Source organism: Hesperophylax consimilis, chromosome 1, assembly GCF_061612785.1.
Source record: "Hesperophylax consimilis isolate HC1 chromosome 1, BYU_Hcon_1.0, whole genome shotgun sequence".
NCBI lineage: Eukaryota > Metazoa > Arthropoda > Insecta > Trichoptera > Limnephilidae > Hesperophylax > Hesperophylax consimilis.
In genome coordinates this window covers 30,727,793-30,746,151 of record NC_142836.1, presented here as the reverse complement: position 1 = coordinate 30,746,151, position 18,359 = coordinate 30,727,793, and the positions used below count along the sequence as shown (strand labels likewise).

At 32.3% G+C, this 18,359-nt stretch overlaps 1 protein-coding gene across 3 annotated transcripts in view; it reads left to right on the top strand.

The window, feature by feature from the left end:
* The window catches only part of for (cGMP-dependent protein kinase for), a 297,038-nt gene that overhangs the window by 276,974 nt on the left and 1,705 nt on the right, over window positions 1-18,359 (top strand). For all 3 annotated transcript variants that reach the window (XM_089632252.1, XM_089632247.1, XM_089632241.1), the window contains 7 exons: window positions 5,723-5,864; window positions 9,908-10,002; window positions 12,649-12,795; window positions 13,763-14,082; window positions 16,342-16,429; window positions 16,558-16,742; window positions 17,484-17,700. In XM_089632252.1, the coding sequence (XP_089488378.1) occupies window positions 5,723-5,864; window positions 9,908-10,002; window positions 12,649-12,795; window positions 13,763-14,082; window positions 16,342-16,429; window positions 16,558-16,742; window positions 17,484-17,700 (1,194 nt within the window). The remainder of the gene's footprint in view (window positions 1-5,722; window positions 5,865-9,907; window positions 10,003-12,648; window positions 12,796-13,762; window positions 14,083-16,341; window positions 16,430-16,557; window positions 16,743-17,483; window positions 17,701-18,359) is intronic.

Genomic DNA, 18,359 nt, shown 5'->3' with positions numbered 1-18,359 from the left:
AACCTTAAAAACCTAACTTTCGATAGTATCGAAGTGAAAAAATACATTCAAACGTAGCAGTGGTTAGCAATCCATAAGGACTGAAAATCTATGCCTATAATGTTTCAACATCAACGAATCTGTATATGATAAACGAAAAAGTAAAAGGTTGAAAAAGGCTCGTGAAATGCAGAATTAACAATTTCCCGGTTTATGAATTGTTTGCATAGATAAACACTTATAAAATTTGTTGGAAGTGCGAGTCTGTTGACTCTTCGATTGTCCGAGCTCACACAGATGGCACGAATAACGTGAACATATCAAATATGTACGTGATTTATGCACAGCTGTGCAAACCAAAATATAAACACCTTTGACAGTTTCATTTTTATGACTGTAAATCTATGACGCAAATTAATTTTATGACGAAAGAGGTTCATATATCGATGAGGAGAAAATCATAGAAAAGAGCAATACTTTATAAAAATCACTTTTTTATATTAAAAATCAAAACTATCAAGGAAAAAAAATCAACCCGTAAAAAACAATTTTTTTTTACTAAAATAGATGTTTTTTTTGTTTGACTGAGGATTGAACCTTCCTCCCCAAGGAACCAAGTCAACCGCGCTACTAATGAAGCCAATTCCCGTTTTCGTAGGACCGACATTTGTTTCGTATATTAACTCATGTAATTTCATGTAATTTCATGCAATTTCAGAGAAATGCGTATAAGTCCGCGTGTGTATATGCGTGATTGCCACCAAAATTTGATAGAATGCATTGTCATCGACAACGAGTCTATCTGCTGAGTTTCAGCTCAAACGGAAGTCGGGAAGAGGATTAATAACCACTTCCAAGATTTGCAGTTATTAATTCATAAATACAAAATTGAAGTTTAAATAGATGTATGTAATAATATAAGTTTGATGGTAGGTATCCGGTTTTATTTTATAGGAAATCATTAATAACCGTTGTAGGAAAGATCTAATGAATATTAATGCATTAAACTCTAATATATTTGGCCGTTAGTTATTCATTCGTTAACATAATGTGTGCATATTAGAATAGTTAAATATAATTATATTATTGTACATTCTACATTTTTTGCATATTCACCGGCTTTTATACGAGTATTATCCGCATACAAACCGTTCGATAACGTTCGCAAGGCGCACTGCATTTTCAATGGTTTCAACCGAATTTGGTATTCAAAACACACTTTGACAGTTCAATAGACTATCCAAGTGTAAGAACAAGATAACGGAACACTCTTCGTGAGGAATAGAGAAAAATAAAGACACCATAAATCTATTCCTGAATTAGCATAAATCACAAAGAAGTGTTTGGAAGGTTCACGTTCATTAACGATGGGAATCTATTGACGATGCTACAACAGATAATGCAATAGGAACCTGACCTCTTCTGCATTTGGACCACAAAAGAGTTACTTGAAATGAAACGTACAAAATGTACACCATTTTCCAAAAGTAATAAATTTAGTAAAGATTTCAATCAGCTCAGGTACCTACTTCATAGAAATAAGAAAGATACTTCAAAGAAGAAAGAAATAACCTTTGAAATTTACTATGTGACCTAATAGAAATGGTAAACTTGCAAAATAAGCGTAATTTCAATAAAACTGTAGAATAATAATAATATTTGGATGATTTGTATAGTGCCATTGTGCAAAATGACCACAAGGGCGCTAAACAAATATATAATACATTTCTACAGTGATCTTTTTTATTACTAACCATACAGAGTGTCCGGAGGTAAAGTGCGTTAACTTCTAGAGGTGATTCTACAGGATTCTTTTTTCGAAATTCCGATGTTTATTTTCCCATAGAAGAATATTTATTTTCCCAGACAAAAAATTCAACTTTTTTACCTTAAAACGTTGGAATTTCGATAAAAGTTATTTATATTTTTTATTGTACTATCATGTAGAATCACCCCCCGAAGTTAGCGCACTTTACCCCTGGACACCCTGCATATAATGTATAGAAAAGCTTTGAGAATCAAAGACGAACGCAGTCCCAAAAACCGTGTAAGTTTCAGAAAGTAAAAACAGTCACATCATTGCAATAATTGGCCGATTTCTAAATTTGATTGATCCCACACCACATAAGAACAATGCTAGTTTTAATGTTCGATCATAATTTCATTTTCAATTAAAGATGTTACTAGCAGAACGATAGTTACTTTTCTCACGAGAGTGGTTTATGTTCTAACCGTTTTTTTTAGAATTGATCACTTATTTCATATATCATCTATTCGTCGATGGGTAAATATAAAATGTCTATGTTTCCCATCGTCAGGGAAGATGATATAAAAAAAAACAGGCATTTAGCGAAGTTTCTCTGCTCCATAATGCGAGTCGTGCATCTTCGGATTATCGCGTGGTTTTAAATTGTTCAAAAGCAATTTGTTCGCTAATTTATTTACCATTTCTCAGTAAGATCTTCTCAACTGGAAAGTTAATCACGTATCCATCATCTTCAAATCTTGAAGACTTTAAACTTCAATCTGAAATAGAAAAAAATCACTTTCTCTGTAGCTTTTGTTGTGGTTATAATTGTATTTGATTACTTTATTATGTCGAAGTACCCGTCGAAGCGTATATAGGAGTGTTAAAATACGTAAAAATTATAAGTATCTTTAGTTCCAATTCTGCTATAGAGAAAGGTTTTCTAACGATCTGTTTCTCCACTTATAGAAGACGTAATCATTACCAAATTTCCCGAACAGGTCATCACCATTAATATTCTAACACCTTTATAGAATTCGTATGAATGATGGCGTCAAATATCCCATAACCGTTACTTGCATGGGCATCTTCGTGGTTATTAATAAAATAAATTCATTATATCAACTAAATTGGGCTCTGATGAATATAAAAATAATGATTGTGAATTATATGACCAACCTTTCGTACGTAACTACATGAAATCATGTAGGCACTTACCTACATAAATATTAAGAATAATATACAGGGTGTCTGGGTAAAGTGCGCTGACTTCGGGATGTTATTCTACATTGAGGTGATTTTTCACAAAAACGGCGCTCTACAAATTATCCAATTATTATTATTATTATTATTATTATTACATGATAAAAACCATAAAAAACTTTTTTAGAAATACCAATGTTAATTTAAAATTGCTAATTTATCATTTTTCTAATTTCACTTGCGCGGCAACATTCCCTGATCCTTTTCCTCCCCCATCCCCCCACAACGCCAAAACCTGTTTCCCGCTCCCACATCCACCTGTATACTTAAAAACACATATATTCTTCTATAATGCGTTATATAGGTTTATTACATTTGTTCTACTTCAATTTTATACTTGTTGCTTAGTTTGTCTTTAAAATTTGTTACTTAGTCCTGCTTTTTATATTTTAGTCTACATGCACTAAATACTTAGTTTTATATTACCAAATCAACCATCTGTGAACATTTTTTTATTATTTTTTTTTTTATTTATTTTTTTTTTATTTATTTTTTTTTTTTAAAGAAAGACAAACATTCCCGGGTTACGAATAACCCAACAATGTTTGAAAATCTCCTACTACCACCACAGAAAACCGAAAATGTTGCTTGTGTTGTGATGGAGGACTTAGCCAGCCGAGGAATCGAACACGCGACGCTCGGGTGAGACCCAAGCGCTATGCCCACTCAACCATTGACCGGTTATCGTGATTTATAATTGGTTGGTTTCTTTTGCATCCTCCTTTGTATATTAAATTAATATTAAGACTGTTTATGTTCCTTAAAACAAATAAATAAATAAATAAATTAGAATTTTGAAAAATTATTTATATTTTTTTACTTCTAAAATTATATGGAATCATCCCCCGAAGTTAGCGCATTTTACCCCCGGATACCCTGTATATACATAAATAATAATTTTAGTACATTTTTTCACAATTCTGTACATTCTACGTTATCGTTATTAGTATCATTTGGCGTTGTTTGCAATCATTTCTATGTGGAGGTCTGTCGCCATATGATGTCGTATTAAAACATACAACAAAGTTAATTAGCAGCACTGTTTATTTTGAAATTTAATTATCATATTCACTTCTTTAAACGAAATATATCGTAATTTAACAGCTGTAAAACTTAAATGCTGAACAAATAATAAAAAATGTGAATTTGAAGTGAATTATTACCACTTTTGCAGTCGGAAACTTTCCCATATTAATGCACCCACTTCAGAGGAACGGCTGCGTGGCGTTTTTCATACGAAACATAAGTTTGGTTTTGAGGCCAAGTACTTGACGAAACGCAATAATATTTTTTTAACAAACAATTTCGGAAAATATCGACTGCGTTATGGTATAACCCTTCAAGCCACAAAATGAAATGAATGAACATTTTACTGGATTTTGGCTTTCACCCATTAAGGGTGATTTTTGCAATACAAAATAAACTTTTTTTTTAAAACTAGTTACATATTTTTTAAAACAAAACTATGAAATTGAGAAAAATTAATACGGAATATACATTTGTTTTTCAAAATTTGGGTGTAAAATATTGCAAATCTTTGTATAAATATTAGATATTTGAGGGTTACTTGATTTCATATACAATTTTTTTGAGTTAATTGTAATTATTAAAAAAATGATCTGGTCCAACATACTATTTAAATAGAATGAAATATAAAATGAAAAAATAAAACATCGTAAAAAAAAGCGTTTAAATGGTCAAATTTTTTATTTTATATGTGACAAATTGGTGCTCCAACGTACAAACGTTTTTTTTTAAATTTAAGCCCATCAAAATGCTTTTTTATATATATATTTTTTAAATTTTACATTTCATTATATATAGTAGTAGGTAAGATAAAATCTTTTTTTAATAAATAGGTACCATTAACGCACCAATAATTGCCAAAGTTGTCTTAAAAATCGTGAAAAATCGATTTCTTTACTAGCCTTTATTTTATTATTTGAAGCACATAATAAATAAAGTAGTATATATCCGTACTAGATATTGGCTACACTTTTTGATAAAAAATATTTATTCAGTTTGGTTGGGTAATTTGGACTCAAATCCAAATTTAAGTTTTTTATGAAAAAGACCGCGCAGCCGTTCCTCTTAATCACATTCTGTGCTTGTTTCTGCACACATAATTTGATTAATTATTAAAAAAATAATTATTGGGATGTTCGTACACTTGCAAGAATGGTTCCAATCGTTAAAAAATATACCCATATCGGCAAAGAACTATTTCACATTTTTAACAATGTAATGAATTGTGGTATATAATTTGACGATATGCATTCAAGTGTTAGCTCCTGATAATCGATAAGAAATATTCACCCTCCTTGCCCGATTGCCAAAATAACTTCATGTCGTCATCGCGTTATTTCGCTAGTTACCTGATAATGACACGGCTATAATGAGTGTTCAAAGGCTTCATTCTCTACCGACAAACCCAGTTCACTTTGTCGAAACCAGCTATTACAGAATTACTTCAAAATTATTACAATCTCTCATCGGATACCATGCCATGAAATTCATAGTCTATTTCGTGACGGTTGGTTTAAACGGAAACTCGCCGAGTACAGAAAAAATGCAAAGTCTATTATAGAAAAGTTGTGGCTGTAAATGAAAAATAGATTCGCTTCTTATTTTTGATGTAATATTATTGATAAATTTAACACAGTTTGTGTTGGTCGTGCAAATTGGACTTTCATCTTACCCGGAAATAATATTGGGTTTTTTTTTATTTTTTAGTGTGCCGATTTTCAAGAACCTCCCTGGAGACACCCTTTCCAAGATATCCGATGTCTTGGAGGAGACGTTCTACCAACAAGGAGACTACATCGTCCGGCAGGGGGCTAGGGGTGACACGTTCTTCATCATATCCAAGGGACAGGTTAGTAACAAGTTGTGATGCATTATGCTAGACTACATCGTCCGGCAGGGGGCTAGGGGTGACATTTCTTCATCATATCCAAGGGACATGTTAGTAGCAAGTTGTGATGCATTATGCTAGAGTACATCGTCCTGGTAGGGGACTAGGGGTAACACGTTCTTCATCATATCCAAGGGACAGGTTAGTAACAAGTTGTAATGCATTACGCTAGACTACATCGTCCGGCAGGGGGCTAGGGGTGACACGTTCTTCATCATATCCAATGGACAGGTTAATATTAAGTTGCAATGCATTATCCAGACCACATTCCTACCCCGACTTACGTTTCCCGGGGACTTCGTGATGCCGCTTGCCTATCTTCTTTCGCCCAGGGCACCTCGATTATGTTTGCATCAAACAAATCATCTAAACATGCTAAAATCGTTAAATTACTGTTATTTGTAGGCACAAATTATTTTGTTGATATTGATTTTACAATGGAACCTCGAAACCACAATTGGCCGCACTATTAATATGTCGTTTCTTTAACTTAAACAGTGCGATGATTAATATTGGGTTAAGGCCATCTTAAAGTAAAAAAGAAACGTATATACATACATATTTAATTAAAATCGCAAAAAAATTGTAGATTAGAACTAATTAAAAATATCGTAATATTTTTTGTGACCGACCGGACGAGAAGTTGTTCTGTCATTTCGCACATTCACCCGCTACAAAAAAGCGTGTCATGTTTTTATGTTCACAATATTAAAGGAGATTATTTTTTTGAAACTGTATAATTTATATTTTTAATGTAATAATTGTGTGAAAATAGGTATAATCTCGTCGATACTCGTAGTTGCGTGCTTCGAGCTATTTTCTTTGTAGGGCGATTGGCGAATTACCCAACAACATTCTTGTAATCATGCAAATATTTCTCTGCTGGGTGTTGAGGTAAAAACTTGATCGACCAAGGCTCTTGGATTAGTTTTCTTATGTTACTTTCGTGTTTCAAGGTTTTTCATTAACTGGTGAGTTAATGGTCAAAAACATTTACAGTGAACGAGCCGGAACTCTTGAGTGATATTATTTTATTTCACTTTTGAGGTTACTTGTTTTTTGTTTCGTGTAATAAAATGTATAATTTTTTTTTTTAAATTTGGGAAATCAGCAGTTGATATTTTTTTACATTATACTAAAATTAAAACCAATTATAGATTTCTTCATGGAGTTAATAAATGAACAGAATTATATAAAACAAGCATAGTAATGTTTTAATATAATAAAAAGACAGGGTGTACATAAATCAAATTAAAATCATAGCAGAATTATATAAACAACAACAGAAGAGTTTCCATGTCACGTCAGAAATAACACATTAATGAACTTTTTATTCAGCTCCCAATTAAAAATATCCAATATTTACTTTTTTTATTTTTTGGCCCGTTATTCTAGGGGTGTCCCTTGATTTGTATGTTGTTTTTTCTTACATCTCAGAATTTAAAAAGTTTATAAATAATAAGTTATAAGTTATGTCCCCTGATAACATTAATGAAAATCCCAAAATGATTACGCAGATTTGCCGTTCATTCATTCATTCAGGAATGTATTGCAAAAAAGCACAACAACTTTCAACAAGTAGGTAGGTACCTATTGGTGTTAAAAAATATCTGTCACTAGGTCGCTACGGAACATCACAAACCGGGTCTGTCTCTTGTCTTGTTTGCTAATTCATTAATTTGGTAGAGTGATTCTGATGATCAAATACATAAAAAATGTGACCAAATTAATCTGCGCGCTTTTCTCGATAAGTTTTGTACTCTGGTTTAATCTTAGCGACAACAATGCGTGTAAGTTTTTTTCATGTGCGTTTTATTAATTGCATATGATTTTGAGTCTAGAGTTTGATTTATAAATTGAGTTATGTTAAAGTATTATTTTATGTTGTCAATTCTGTAAATATTTATTCGTTTTTTCTTCCGCATGGAATTGAAGATTTATGATAAGATTATAAATATTTACTGTAATAATAATAATGTATGTTTAACATGTATTATATAAACGTACGTAGTCGTATAATATAACATTAGCAATACGGTAAAAATATAGTTTTTGTAGCCACACAGTTATTGGTAGTTTTTTTTGCCGGAATATTTTTTGTATAGCTTGTATAGCTAATTATTTTTTTGTATAGCTTCTTACAGCTATCTTATTAACATAAATGTTAATCAAAGCATGCCATGTATTATAATATTTTAAACATAGATGGATATAGAATAGTAAATTTAAAATTATTTTTAAAACTTAAAAAATTACACAATGATCGTGTAATTTTAAGTTCTCTATTATGTTTGTACGTTTAGCTAACGAATGTGCCTACTTATATTTTCGACATGTTATTATATTTGTTATTTTTTATTTTATTTAAAAAATTACACTATTATCGTGTAATTTTAAGTTCTCTGTTATATTTGTACGTTTAACTAACGAATGTGCCTACTTATATTTTCGACATGTTATCATTTTTGTTATTTTTTTCGTTTATTGAAATATAATTCTTACATTTTCATACAAAAAAGAGATTAACATGATTAGAAGTTACCATAAGTAATTATCAACGAATAGGTTATATAAAAAGAAATAAAATAATATAAAATAAAAATGCAAGATATATAAGCAATGTAAAAAAAAACAAGTTCTAAGCTGTTAATTTATTTAATTAACACCTCCCTAATTGGGAATAAGTCGTGTTTAGAGAGGGAAGATTGTAAAACATAATTAATTATGTTTATTTCAATAAAATATTTGACGTATTTGACTTACTTTAACCAGTGATTCCTGACATTGTTTGGAGTAAAAAATGTAAGTTAAATTTTGACTTTTGTTTTTTATTAAACTTCAAGTACTGGACAGTCAGGGGTTGGGTGGTTACTAGGCTGAATGACCGGTGATAACATGTAAAAGAATTGTTTTGTTTGTTTGGTTTTGAAGAAAAAAAACTTAGAAAAAAAAAACATCTAAAAGTCACCGGAGACCGAAATTTCATTTACATTTTTACTTCAAATAATATCGGGAATCAGTTGTTAAAGTCAAGTACGTCATTCAACGCCCTGTATATGTGAAATCAAAATCAATTCATCACACTTAAGCAGGTAATGATTCATTGATTGGATTTTTTACCCGCAATGATTTCAATCATAACATCTATTTGTTTAATATTGATGATTATTATTCTTAGTTTAAACAATGGAATGATATTTTAAAAATATTAATTATTTTTGTTTGTCGATTTATCATAATATTATGTTGCGTTAAAACTTGAATGCGAAATGCAACGCGTTACATCTCATAACTTTATTTAGCAGGGCTCCTCAAACTTTGGCAGAACTGTGACTTTTCAGAAAATCAAACTTTCGTAACCTACCTTGCTTTCAGTGAACATTGTAGATAATCTTGTTTTTTTAGTGTTTTGTCTAGTACATTTTTCTTCATTATGGTTTTCAATTTTGAAAAACAATCTGATTTGGAATGTATACAGAATTGGGAAGAACTCGCGAAAATTGTAAAAATCTCATCTTTTTTCTGTGATCTGCCTAAAATCGTTTTAAATCCACATTTGAGAAACTCTGCCCTTTATGTCAATCATTTTGTGTGTGTTAAATGGTTCTTTAAATAAATAAGGTGTTAAAAACACTTGTTTTTGATAGAATTGAAAATTTTCTTGAATCATCCTTATTTTGATAAGTAATTTATAACTGAGTTAACTAGGACAGAATTTAAATAATTTATTATAATGTATGCAAATAACAGTATGATTAGGTATAAAATAAAAATGCATCAAAAAGCCATTTAAAAACACATTTACAAACATAATTTATTTGTTATTCTGTGTATTCATTTTTAAAATATATTATTTCAATACCTACTTCACATTTTAATTGCAGTTAATCAAGTATTTTTTTCTATTTATAAAATTAAATAGAAAATATATCAACAATTTTGTAATGAGGTCAAGCTGTTATTTTTTTGTCTTATAATTAATTAATGTGAACATAACTTTTCAGGTGAAAGTGACGATCAAACAGCCCAACACGCATGATGAGAAATTCATACGGATTCTTGAGAAGGGAGACTTTTTCGGCGAAAAGGCGTTACAAGGGTGTGTACACTACATTTCTGATAAATATATTTATATTATTTTTTGAAATAACTTAGTGAGTAAAACCTCAAATTATAATATTTTAATTATTGAAGACAATACGAGAGATTTATAAAAGAAAATTTGAAACAGAAAAATTAGAAAAGGATACGGTCACATCTAGGACTCGAACCCAGAACCCTTGCCTTGCCGGGGCACCGCTCTACCCAAAGATATTAGAAGAACGAGATATGCTATGTTGGCCGCCGGACCGTAGGTGGAGTACTACCTAATTACGGTACTTTGAACGGTATCGGGACGTGTACGCACAGAAATCTGTTATATGTATTAGTGCGGATACCTTAGCGCAAGCGAAGGTGTGCAGTAGTATTGGTGAACAAAACCGGCGACACTCGGCAAAACAATTCCACACAGTATGAACTGCTCATAGCACATCTTGTTCTTCTAATATCTTTGGCTCTACCACTGAGCTAATGGGACCCTATCTCCTTCGGTCATATTTAACTGTATCATACTTCGAATAAGAACTATCAACATTGTCTTTATTTTCTCACCACACATCTTTATTGGCATCTATCTTTATGTATGATCGCTAGATTCAACCCGAACTAAGTACAATCTAGACCAAGGCTGCCCAACCTTTTTAACAGTTGGGCCAAATTGACGATTTTGAATCACTGGCGGGCCACTGAATACCTGACGGTTCCTATTTCCATGGGGGGGGGGGGGGGGGGTTGTTAGAGAATTTCTATAAAACATAATTCCTCACAAAAAAAAATCTAAATGAAATCCATGGGGTGGGGGGTTGTTACGGAACTGAGAAAAAATTCCGCGCACCCAAAAACATCATATGTGATTCCCCACAACAATTTTTTGAATTCCATGGGGGGGGGAGGGGGTGGCTACAAGATTCCATTTCGGACGCAAAAAATACTATATCAAAACCGGTGTATTTTTGTATAAAAAGTAAGTTCAACAGGTTAGATTTTTTCGTCGCTGATTCTCTAGCCCAAATAGCGATACTTTTTCAAATTGGCGGATTGGCGGGTTTTTTGAAAATGGTTCACGCGGGCCACTTATAATTCGTTCGCGGGCCTGGGGTTGGGCAGCCTTGATCTAGACAGTGTCTATTAGATAAACATATCTTCTTTTTTTTTAAAGTTTGAATAAAAGATGTGTTAAATAATGGGGTGAGAAAAATGAAGACAATGTTGGTAGTTCTTATTCGAAGTATGATACTGTTAAATATGACCGAAGGAGATAGGGTCCCATTAGCTCAGTGGTAGAGCAATGATGGCAAGGCAAGGGTCCTGGGTTCGAATCCTAGATGTGACCGCATCCTTTTCTAATTTTTCTGTTTCAGATTTTAGTTTAGGAATCGCTAATATTGTCTTCAATAACTAAAAAATATATTTATATTTTATCGTTTGTTTTAGTTCTCGTTGTTAGATTTGCCATCGTTCCACTAGCTCCGGGTAGTAATTTACCATTCACTCTGTATAATTTATTTATTTAATTAAAATAATATCCATTATTAAATCAATATTGATTGTTAATTTAATATTGATTATTAATTTAACATTGATCATTAATTTAATATTGATTATTAATTTCATATTGATTCTCCTCCCTCTCACTGCGGTGCAAGGTGTTGGGTCGAGAGAGTCCGGCTGGAGAGGTCAAAGGGTCTCCCTCAACTGATCTCTCCCGATCCAGCCCGCCACGCTGCTGTGAGCAGACGTATCCGTCACCAAGAACTAGACAAACCTCACACCTATGCAGGGAGACTATTCGTGAGCTAGGAGTGTAATATTGAAAAATACAACACTATTGCTGTTGTTGCTGAAAACATTTTTTTTTTCAAATTTAAAAATTTGAAATTTTGAAAAAAAAAAACGTTTTCAGCCACAACAATATCAATAATGTCATAGTTTTTAATCTTACCACTCTAGCTCACTGAAACGTCACGGACAGCCACTGCTGCCAAGTCACCAAACGTAGCAAACCACTTGGGGTGACCTGTGGCAGGGTGTTGATTATACGCGTCCCAAATTATTAGTTTAGTATTAATTATGAATTTAATATTTATTTATTTTATTTATTTATTTAACGCTCAGAGGGCTTTTACATGGTTGGTAGTATAATTTCAATTTGACAGATACTTTGAAACATAAAAAATAAGAATAAAATTACATTTGATAAAAGCTATGCAACAAGTCATACAAACACAAGAAAGAAAAACAGAAAATTACAGCTATTTGTAGGTTTACATGATGTGTTTAGGAGTATTGTTGAAATAAATGTTTTAAATGATCCACAAAACTTGCCAACTTCGTATTGAATATGTCAACATCACCCAAGTAATGATTTCCCATGGTGTGAAGTCGTTGTATCGGAGAGTGGGCAATGTAGTTACGCTTATGTGTGCTGCTATAGAATATTGTATTTTGTCGTGTTGTTACTGTGGGTGTATGTATGTTTATACAGGAGTTCACAACAGTCGAATTTAGAGTTAAGTATTTTGAATAAGAACGTTAAATCGTTTATTTTACGTCTATCTTCTACTGTATGTATTTTTAGAGTATTTAATAAGAAATTGTATTTTAAGTCTAAGTCTCTTTAATATTGTAATTATGTAATTTCCAGTGATGACCTGAGAACGGCCAACATAATCTGTGACTCTCCCGATGGAGTGACCTGCCTGGTCATCGACCGGGAGACCTTCAACCAGCTCATCTCCAACCTGGATGAAATCAGAACCAAGTACAAGGACGAAGGAGACACCAGAAGAAGGTATATTGATGAACGTTTACATTATTCATTCTACTCGCTACAGAAAGTCACTATTTTGTGTGCTTCAAAATTTATCTTGTTAATAATATCAATTGAGGACTAAGATATTATTCAAATTTCATTGATTACTAACCAACTTGTTTTCTTTTTTCTGCTTAATTCAAACGGAAAAGTTATCAGAGAAAAGGTAAATTAACCAATATTTATGTCATATTTTTATGTTGTAATTATTTATTATTCATGTATTAATAATAATTACTGTGCCTTGTTCAATTTCAAATATTTAGTAAGAACCAATTAGTAAGAGTGATGTAATTCTAATGAACTAGATTAAGAATGGAACAATGGCTTATACAGTTTTTAAACCATAATAATATTGTATTACGTGCGTAGATTACTATCTCAAATATGCGGCATAGGTGAATGAATATCTTTTGGACGTCTCAGGAAGACACGACACGACCAAGTGAACCAAATACTTGATTCGATATGTTGAAAACAGATGATATTTTGTTAAAATTTTGGTAAAATAGTTTAATTTTATAAGGATTTTGTTTCTGATAAAAATAATTATTAGTCACTTAAGAGTCACTTTAAAGATAAATAATTGGTGTCAAATTATCAATTCTACAAATATATTATGCTTGCATTGTGTCGAAACTCAATTGTGCTGACAATAGATTACATATTTACATCAATGTAAGTTGATCGATGGTTATTTAGAATTTAGGCATAGTGTTCTGGCTCATTTGAAAGATTTAAGTGAAGTGATTAACCTTCCTCTTACCATCTCCCTCTCCTCCCAACTACTGTCAACCTCACAGCAAACCCCAATTGGGATGCACATAGTTCTACTGGTTCCAGGAGGTTGGGAGTAGTTGGGACCAGTTGATACTCTGTGTAGTTGTACCTATATAATATAAGAGTTAAGAAAATGAATATGTAATTATTTTATTTATATTTCCAGGCTGAACGAAGAATTCGCCCACCTGAGATTGTCTGATCTCCGCATCATCGCCACGCTGGGCGTGGGCGGGTTCGGGCGAGTGGAGTTGGTGCAGCTGCAAGGCGAGCCCAGTCGCTCCTTCGCGCTGAAGCAGATGAAGAAGTCGCAGATCGTGGAGACACGCCAGCAGCAGCACATCATGAGCGAGAAGGAGATCATGGGCGAGGCCAATTGCGAGTTCATTGTGAAGCTCTACAAGACCTTCAAGGACAGGAAGTACCTGTATATGCTGATGGAGAGTTGCCTCGGAGGAGAGCTGTGGACTATACTGAGAGACAGAGGTGAGGAAAATATAGATATTGTTGTATTATTATCTACTATTCTACTTCACGGATATCAAGGTATTATTTTACACAGCAATGTCTTGCAATAACGGGCTTTACAAAGAGCTATTGAGTTCTTTAACGCATTAAATTACCGTGTTAGATGGAAACTTGTGACCCAAGGGGTCGTATTGTAAAGACTTTGGTATTTCTTTCTTCTTACCTCTACCAACCTGCATTATTGTAATGTGTATGTGATAGGAAGCATTGGATGACTCAAAATAAACTCTTACTAAATGTATGCTCTCAATATGTTGTCCATGCCATATTTTTCAGAATGTGAATCTTTTCATAATATAATTGTATTTTTTTTACTTCAACGAAAGCGTAAAATCATGTATATTTTGTAATTTTTTTCCATGTGAGATAACAGTGTCACCAAGAGGAGATTTTAAGTACCTATCTCAAAACTAGAGATTTTTACTTATCTCGTTTCTCTTTTTATTCGCAAATACGTTTTCGTATTTTTTTGAGACTTTGATATTTTTTATTTTATAACCATACTTTAATACAGATATTTTATTAAGTATCTGAATCATAAGCAAAAGGTTTAAATTATAGTCTTAATTTCTAAGACAGTGAGTTTTTGTGAAGTGTTTAAATGAGTGAGATTTTTTGACTTCAAAAATTTTACAATTGAATCCTATGTGCATTGAAACATTTAAGAAGTTTTCTAAGGGACCGGACAAATAAAATGTGCGATCCAAATTTGGCATTTAAAAAAATAAAGTTTATTCTAGAATTGTGCACCTAGTTATTTGTCCTATTACGTGAAATGTGTATTTAAAATCCACAAGTAAAATTAATTAAAAATATTTTATTGTTTCTGGCTATAACAACGAAGTAACGGTAGGTAAATATCGGTAATGAAAAATTCACGACGTTCGTATATTGTATAGCATTTTTGTATTCTCTTTATTTCGAAAATTGCCCAAAAATAGCTGTCCAATATCTCGATTTCGTGCGTAAAGTGACTTGAATGCACACTGGCTCATTCCGAAATTCGCATGGTTAATTACGCGACCTATAATTTTTTTATTTTAATTTCTTTATAGCAAGTATTGTCCAGTAAAAAAATCAACAAAAAAACTGGTGCTACAATAACAATTCCGAAATGAACAATTGCAATTCTGAATACCTAAATGATATATTATGTACAGTGTCTTTGTTTGAAAAAATCCCAAGGTAGGTAGGTACCTATGTTTCTTGCAATGTTTAGGATATCCACTGATGTCGTATACATGCCATTCAAATCGTAAATTATCAGGAGATCTAAAAGCATTCTACATTTTAACTTCTTTAAATCTGTTTTATTGTTAGTTTTTACACTTCTGATGGTATAAACGGTAATTAGTATAGAATAATATTATCAAGTTTTTATTTTTTTATTGTTTTAGATCTAATTTCAAGTACCTTCCATATTGTAGTAATTTTTAAAGTCTCAGATAATTTGCTTCAGTGAAGTCCTACATTTTACTTAGATAATTTGCTTCAGTGAAGTCCTACATTTTATGACTGTTGAAAAAAGGGTTCATTTCAGGTACCTAGATGTTTTGACACTGCTTTTGGTTTATGATAGTTTTACTGCCAAACTCGTAAAACCTCTTAAATGGGATGCAGATAATAATAACAAAGTCATAAATTTTATGACTTTGGGAAAAACAGCACATTTTCAAGTATATTTCACCACAACTTTTAGTTTGTGGTGGATTTACAACTATAAAAACTTCTTAAGTGAGAAGCATTTTTAGCTGCAAAAATTCTTATCTTAAAATCGTGTTTTTCGCAGTTTTTCGGCTGGAATTTTCAAGGGACTGAAAAACAAAACATCTTAAGCGTGAAAACTTCTTAAGCGGGAACTTCTTAATCATAAAAATCAAACTTTGTTAAAAAAATGTGTATTAAATATCAAAATAACTGAATTTTCAACTGTTAATAATAAAAAAAATACTTAATAGTAGTATTAAAAAGAAATATTATTAATATGAGGATTTCTACAAACACCGCCGTACGGTGAACGTCCCACTCCTTTATGCATATTTTTTTTGGACGTGTGCAGTACGGCCATACTTGCCTAAAGGTTAACAGCAGTAAAAAGCTCAAAAACAATCCTGTCTTATGTCACATATTGTTATCTGATTAATATCTAGTTTATTTGTACCTCTGTAAATAATTAACAGTGTTGCAAAGTTTTGATATTTTTGCTTGTTTTTATAGGAAACTTCGACGATTCTACAACGAGGTTCTACACAGCTTGTGTCGTCGAGGCCTTCGATTACCTGCATTCGAGAAATATTATTTACAGGTTTGTTTCTCACACATAACAATTTAAAAGTATTATTCAATATCCATAGGTACCTATTTATGTTTTAATATTTTGTGTATTTGATATTTTTATAAATTAAATGTGACATTTTCTGTTGTTGTTTTCAGAGATCTGAAGCCTGAAAATCTCCTATTAGATAGTCAGGGTTATGTAAAACTCGTTGATTTTGGCTTTGCTAAGAGACTGAATACTGGAAGAAAGACCTGGACCTTCTGTGGAACTCCTGAATATGTTGCTCCGGAGGTCATCCTCAACAGAGGTCATGACATTAGTGCAGATTACTGGTCGTTAGGTGTGTAAAATACCATTATTATTTGCTAAGAAAATCATTGCTCTAATTTTAAAGATATAGATACTGCGACATTGAACGAAAAACGAAAAACGACACTAAAGCAACATTTGTAGAATGAGTGATGAAATAAGGAATGGAAGTCAAATTTAATAAATATATATATATAGAGTTCACGTTCTAACTTATATCATATTCATGGTTAAAATTATTTTCAATGTTTGCATTTTTCAAAGCTCGCCAAAACGATTGACATCTAATGGAGTATGCGTGACATCATACGTACCTCGGTTTTGTTGGTTAACTGTAAGGTCAGTCCCACTGGGGTCGATATGAAATCAACAAATTCCAATTTGAATATTTAACAAGATTTCCAAAAAATATGACTTCTTTTGAAATAATTTGTATGCCACAGTGGTAACCCATGTGCCTGTATATGCAGTGCAACTTTGAACAAAATTGTGCGCGTTCTAATGCACGCGGCCGACCAACCCGTTAGTAGTGTATGATCTGTCACAACCCGCCGACCAATCACAGCGTGTTTATGTCTCTTATGGTTTTAATCGTTTTTAAATGACAATTTATTAATTGTATATAATAAAACTTAAATATTCAGAATCATCATTCGTTGATCTATTTGAATACATGTTTTGGTTGTTTGAGGTTGCTGTGTTCATGCTGATTCAAGGTAGTTTGTGTTTAGAAGACAATTACATAACCTAATTGCACTGAATTTGATTCCAGGAGTGTTAATGTTCGAGCTCCTCACCGGTACACCGCCGTTCACCGGAACCGACCCCATGAAGACGTACAACATAATTCTCAAGGGAATAGATGCCATAGAGTTCCCCAGGAACATCACCAGAAATGCTACAGCCCTCATCAAGAAACTGTGCAGGGACAATCCTGCTGAGCGACTAGGTTACCAGAAGGGAGGCATCTCTGAAATACAAAAGCACAAGTAAGATCCTTTTTTTATCCAACGTTACCGTGTTAATTTATCGATTCAACTATCTGTCAATTTTCAATTCCTTTCTCAATTTTCCCATCCATTCTTAGGCGAAGCTTAATGTTAAATCACTATATTGATTAATCTTTATAACGAATCGGTGTACATTATGAATACCAAAAATATGCTTTAGATAAATTCAACGTTTTCCTATCGTTTCGCTTGAATAGAATACAAATAAAAAAGTAAAATACTCAATAAAAAATATAAATGTAAACTACTAAAAAAAAAAAATTTTTCAATAGAAATGTATGAACGCGTAAGGAAACAACTTTTAAAAAATACAGTATTATAGCTCAGATTATCTGTGACACCTTCACTTGATTACATTTTTTGATTTCTTATAAAATTATTTACAAAACAAATAAAAACCAGTTTTGTGCTTGAAATTGAACGTTTCTAGACTCCGTTTGTCAAGCGATTTTAATGCCTATTACCTACAAGGTACCACGAATATACACATTTTTGGCTTGTAGCTTCCTCTTAACATTATCAAATCTTCTTCTTGTCTGCCTCTTTTTTTTACATTAGCTCCACACAGGAGGCCCTCAGGAAAATAATTTCCCTCCTTTTTCATTCAATCTTTCCTTCCAAGAGGATCCTGGCTAATA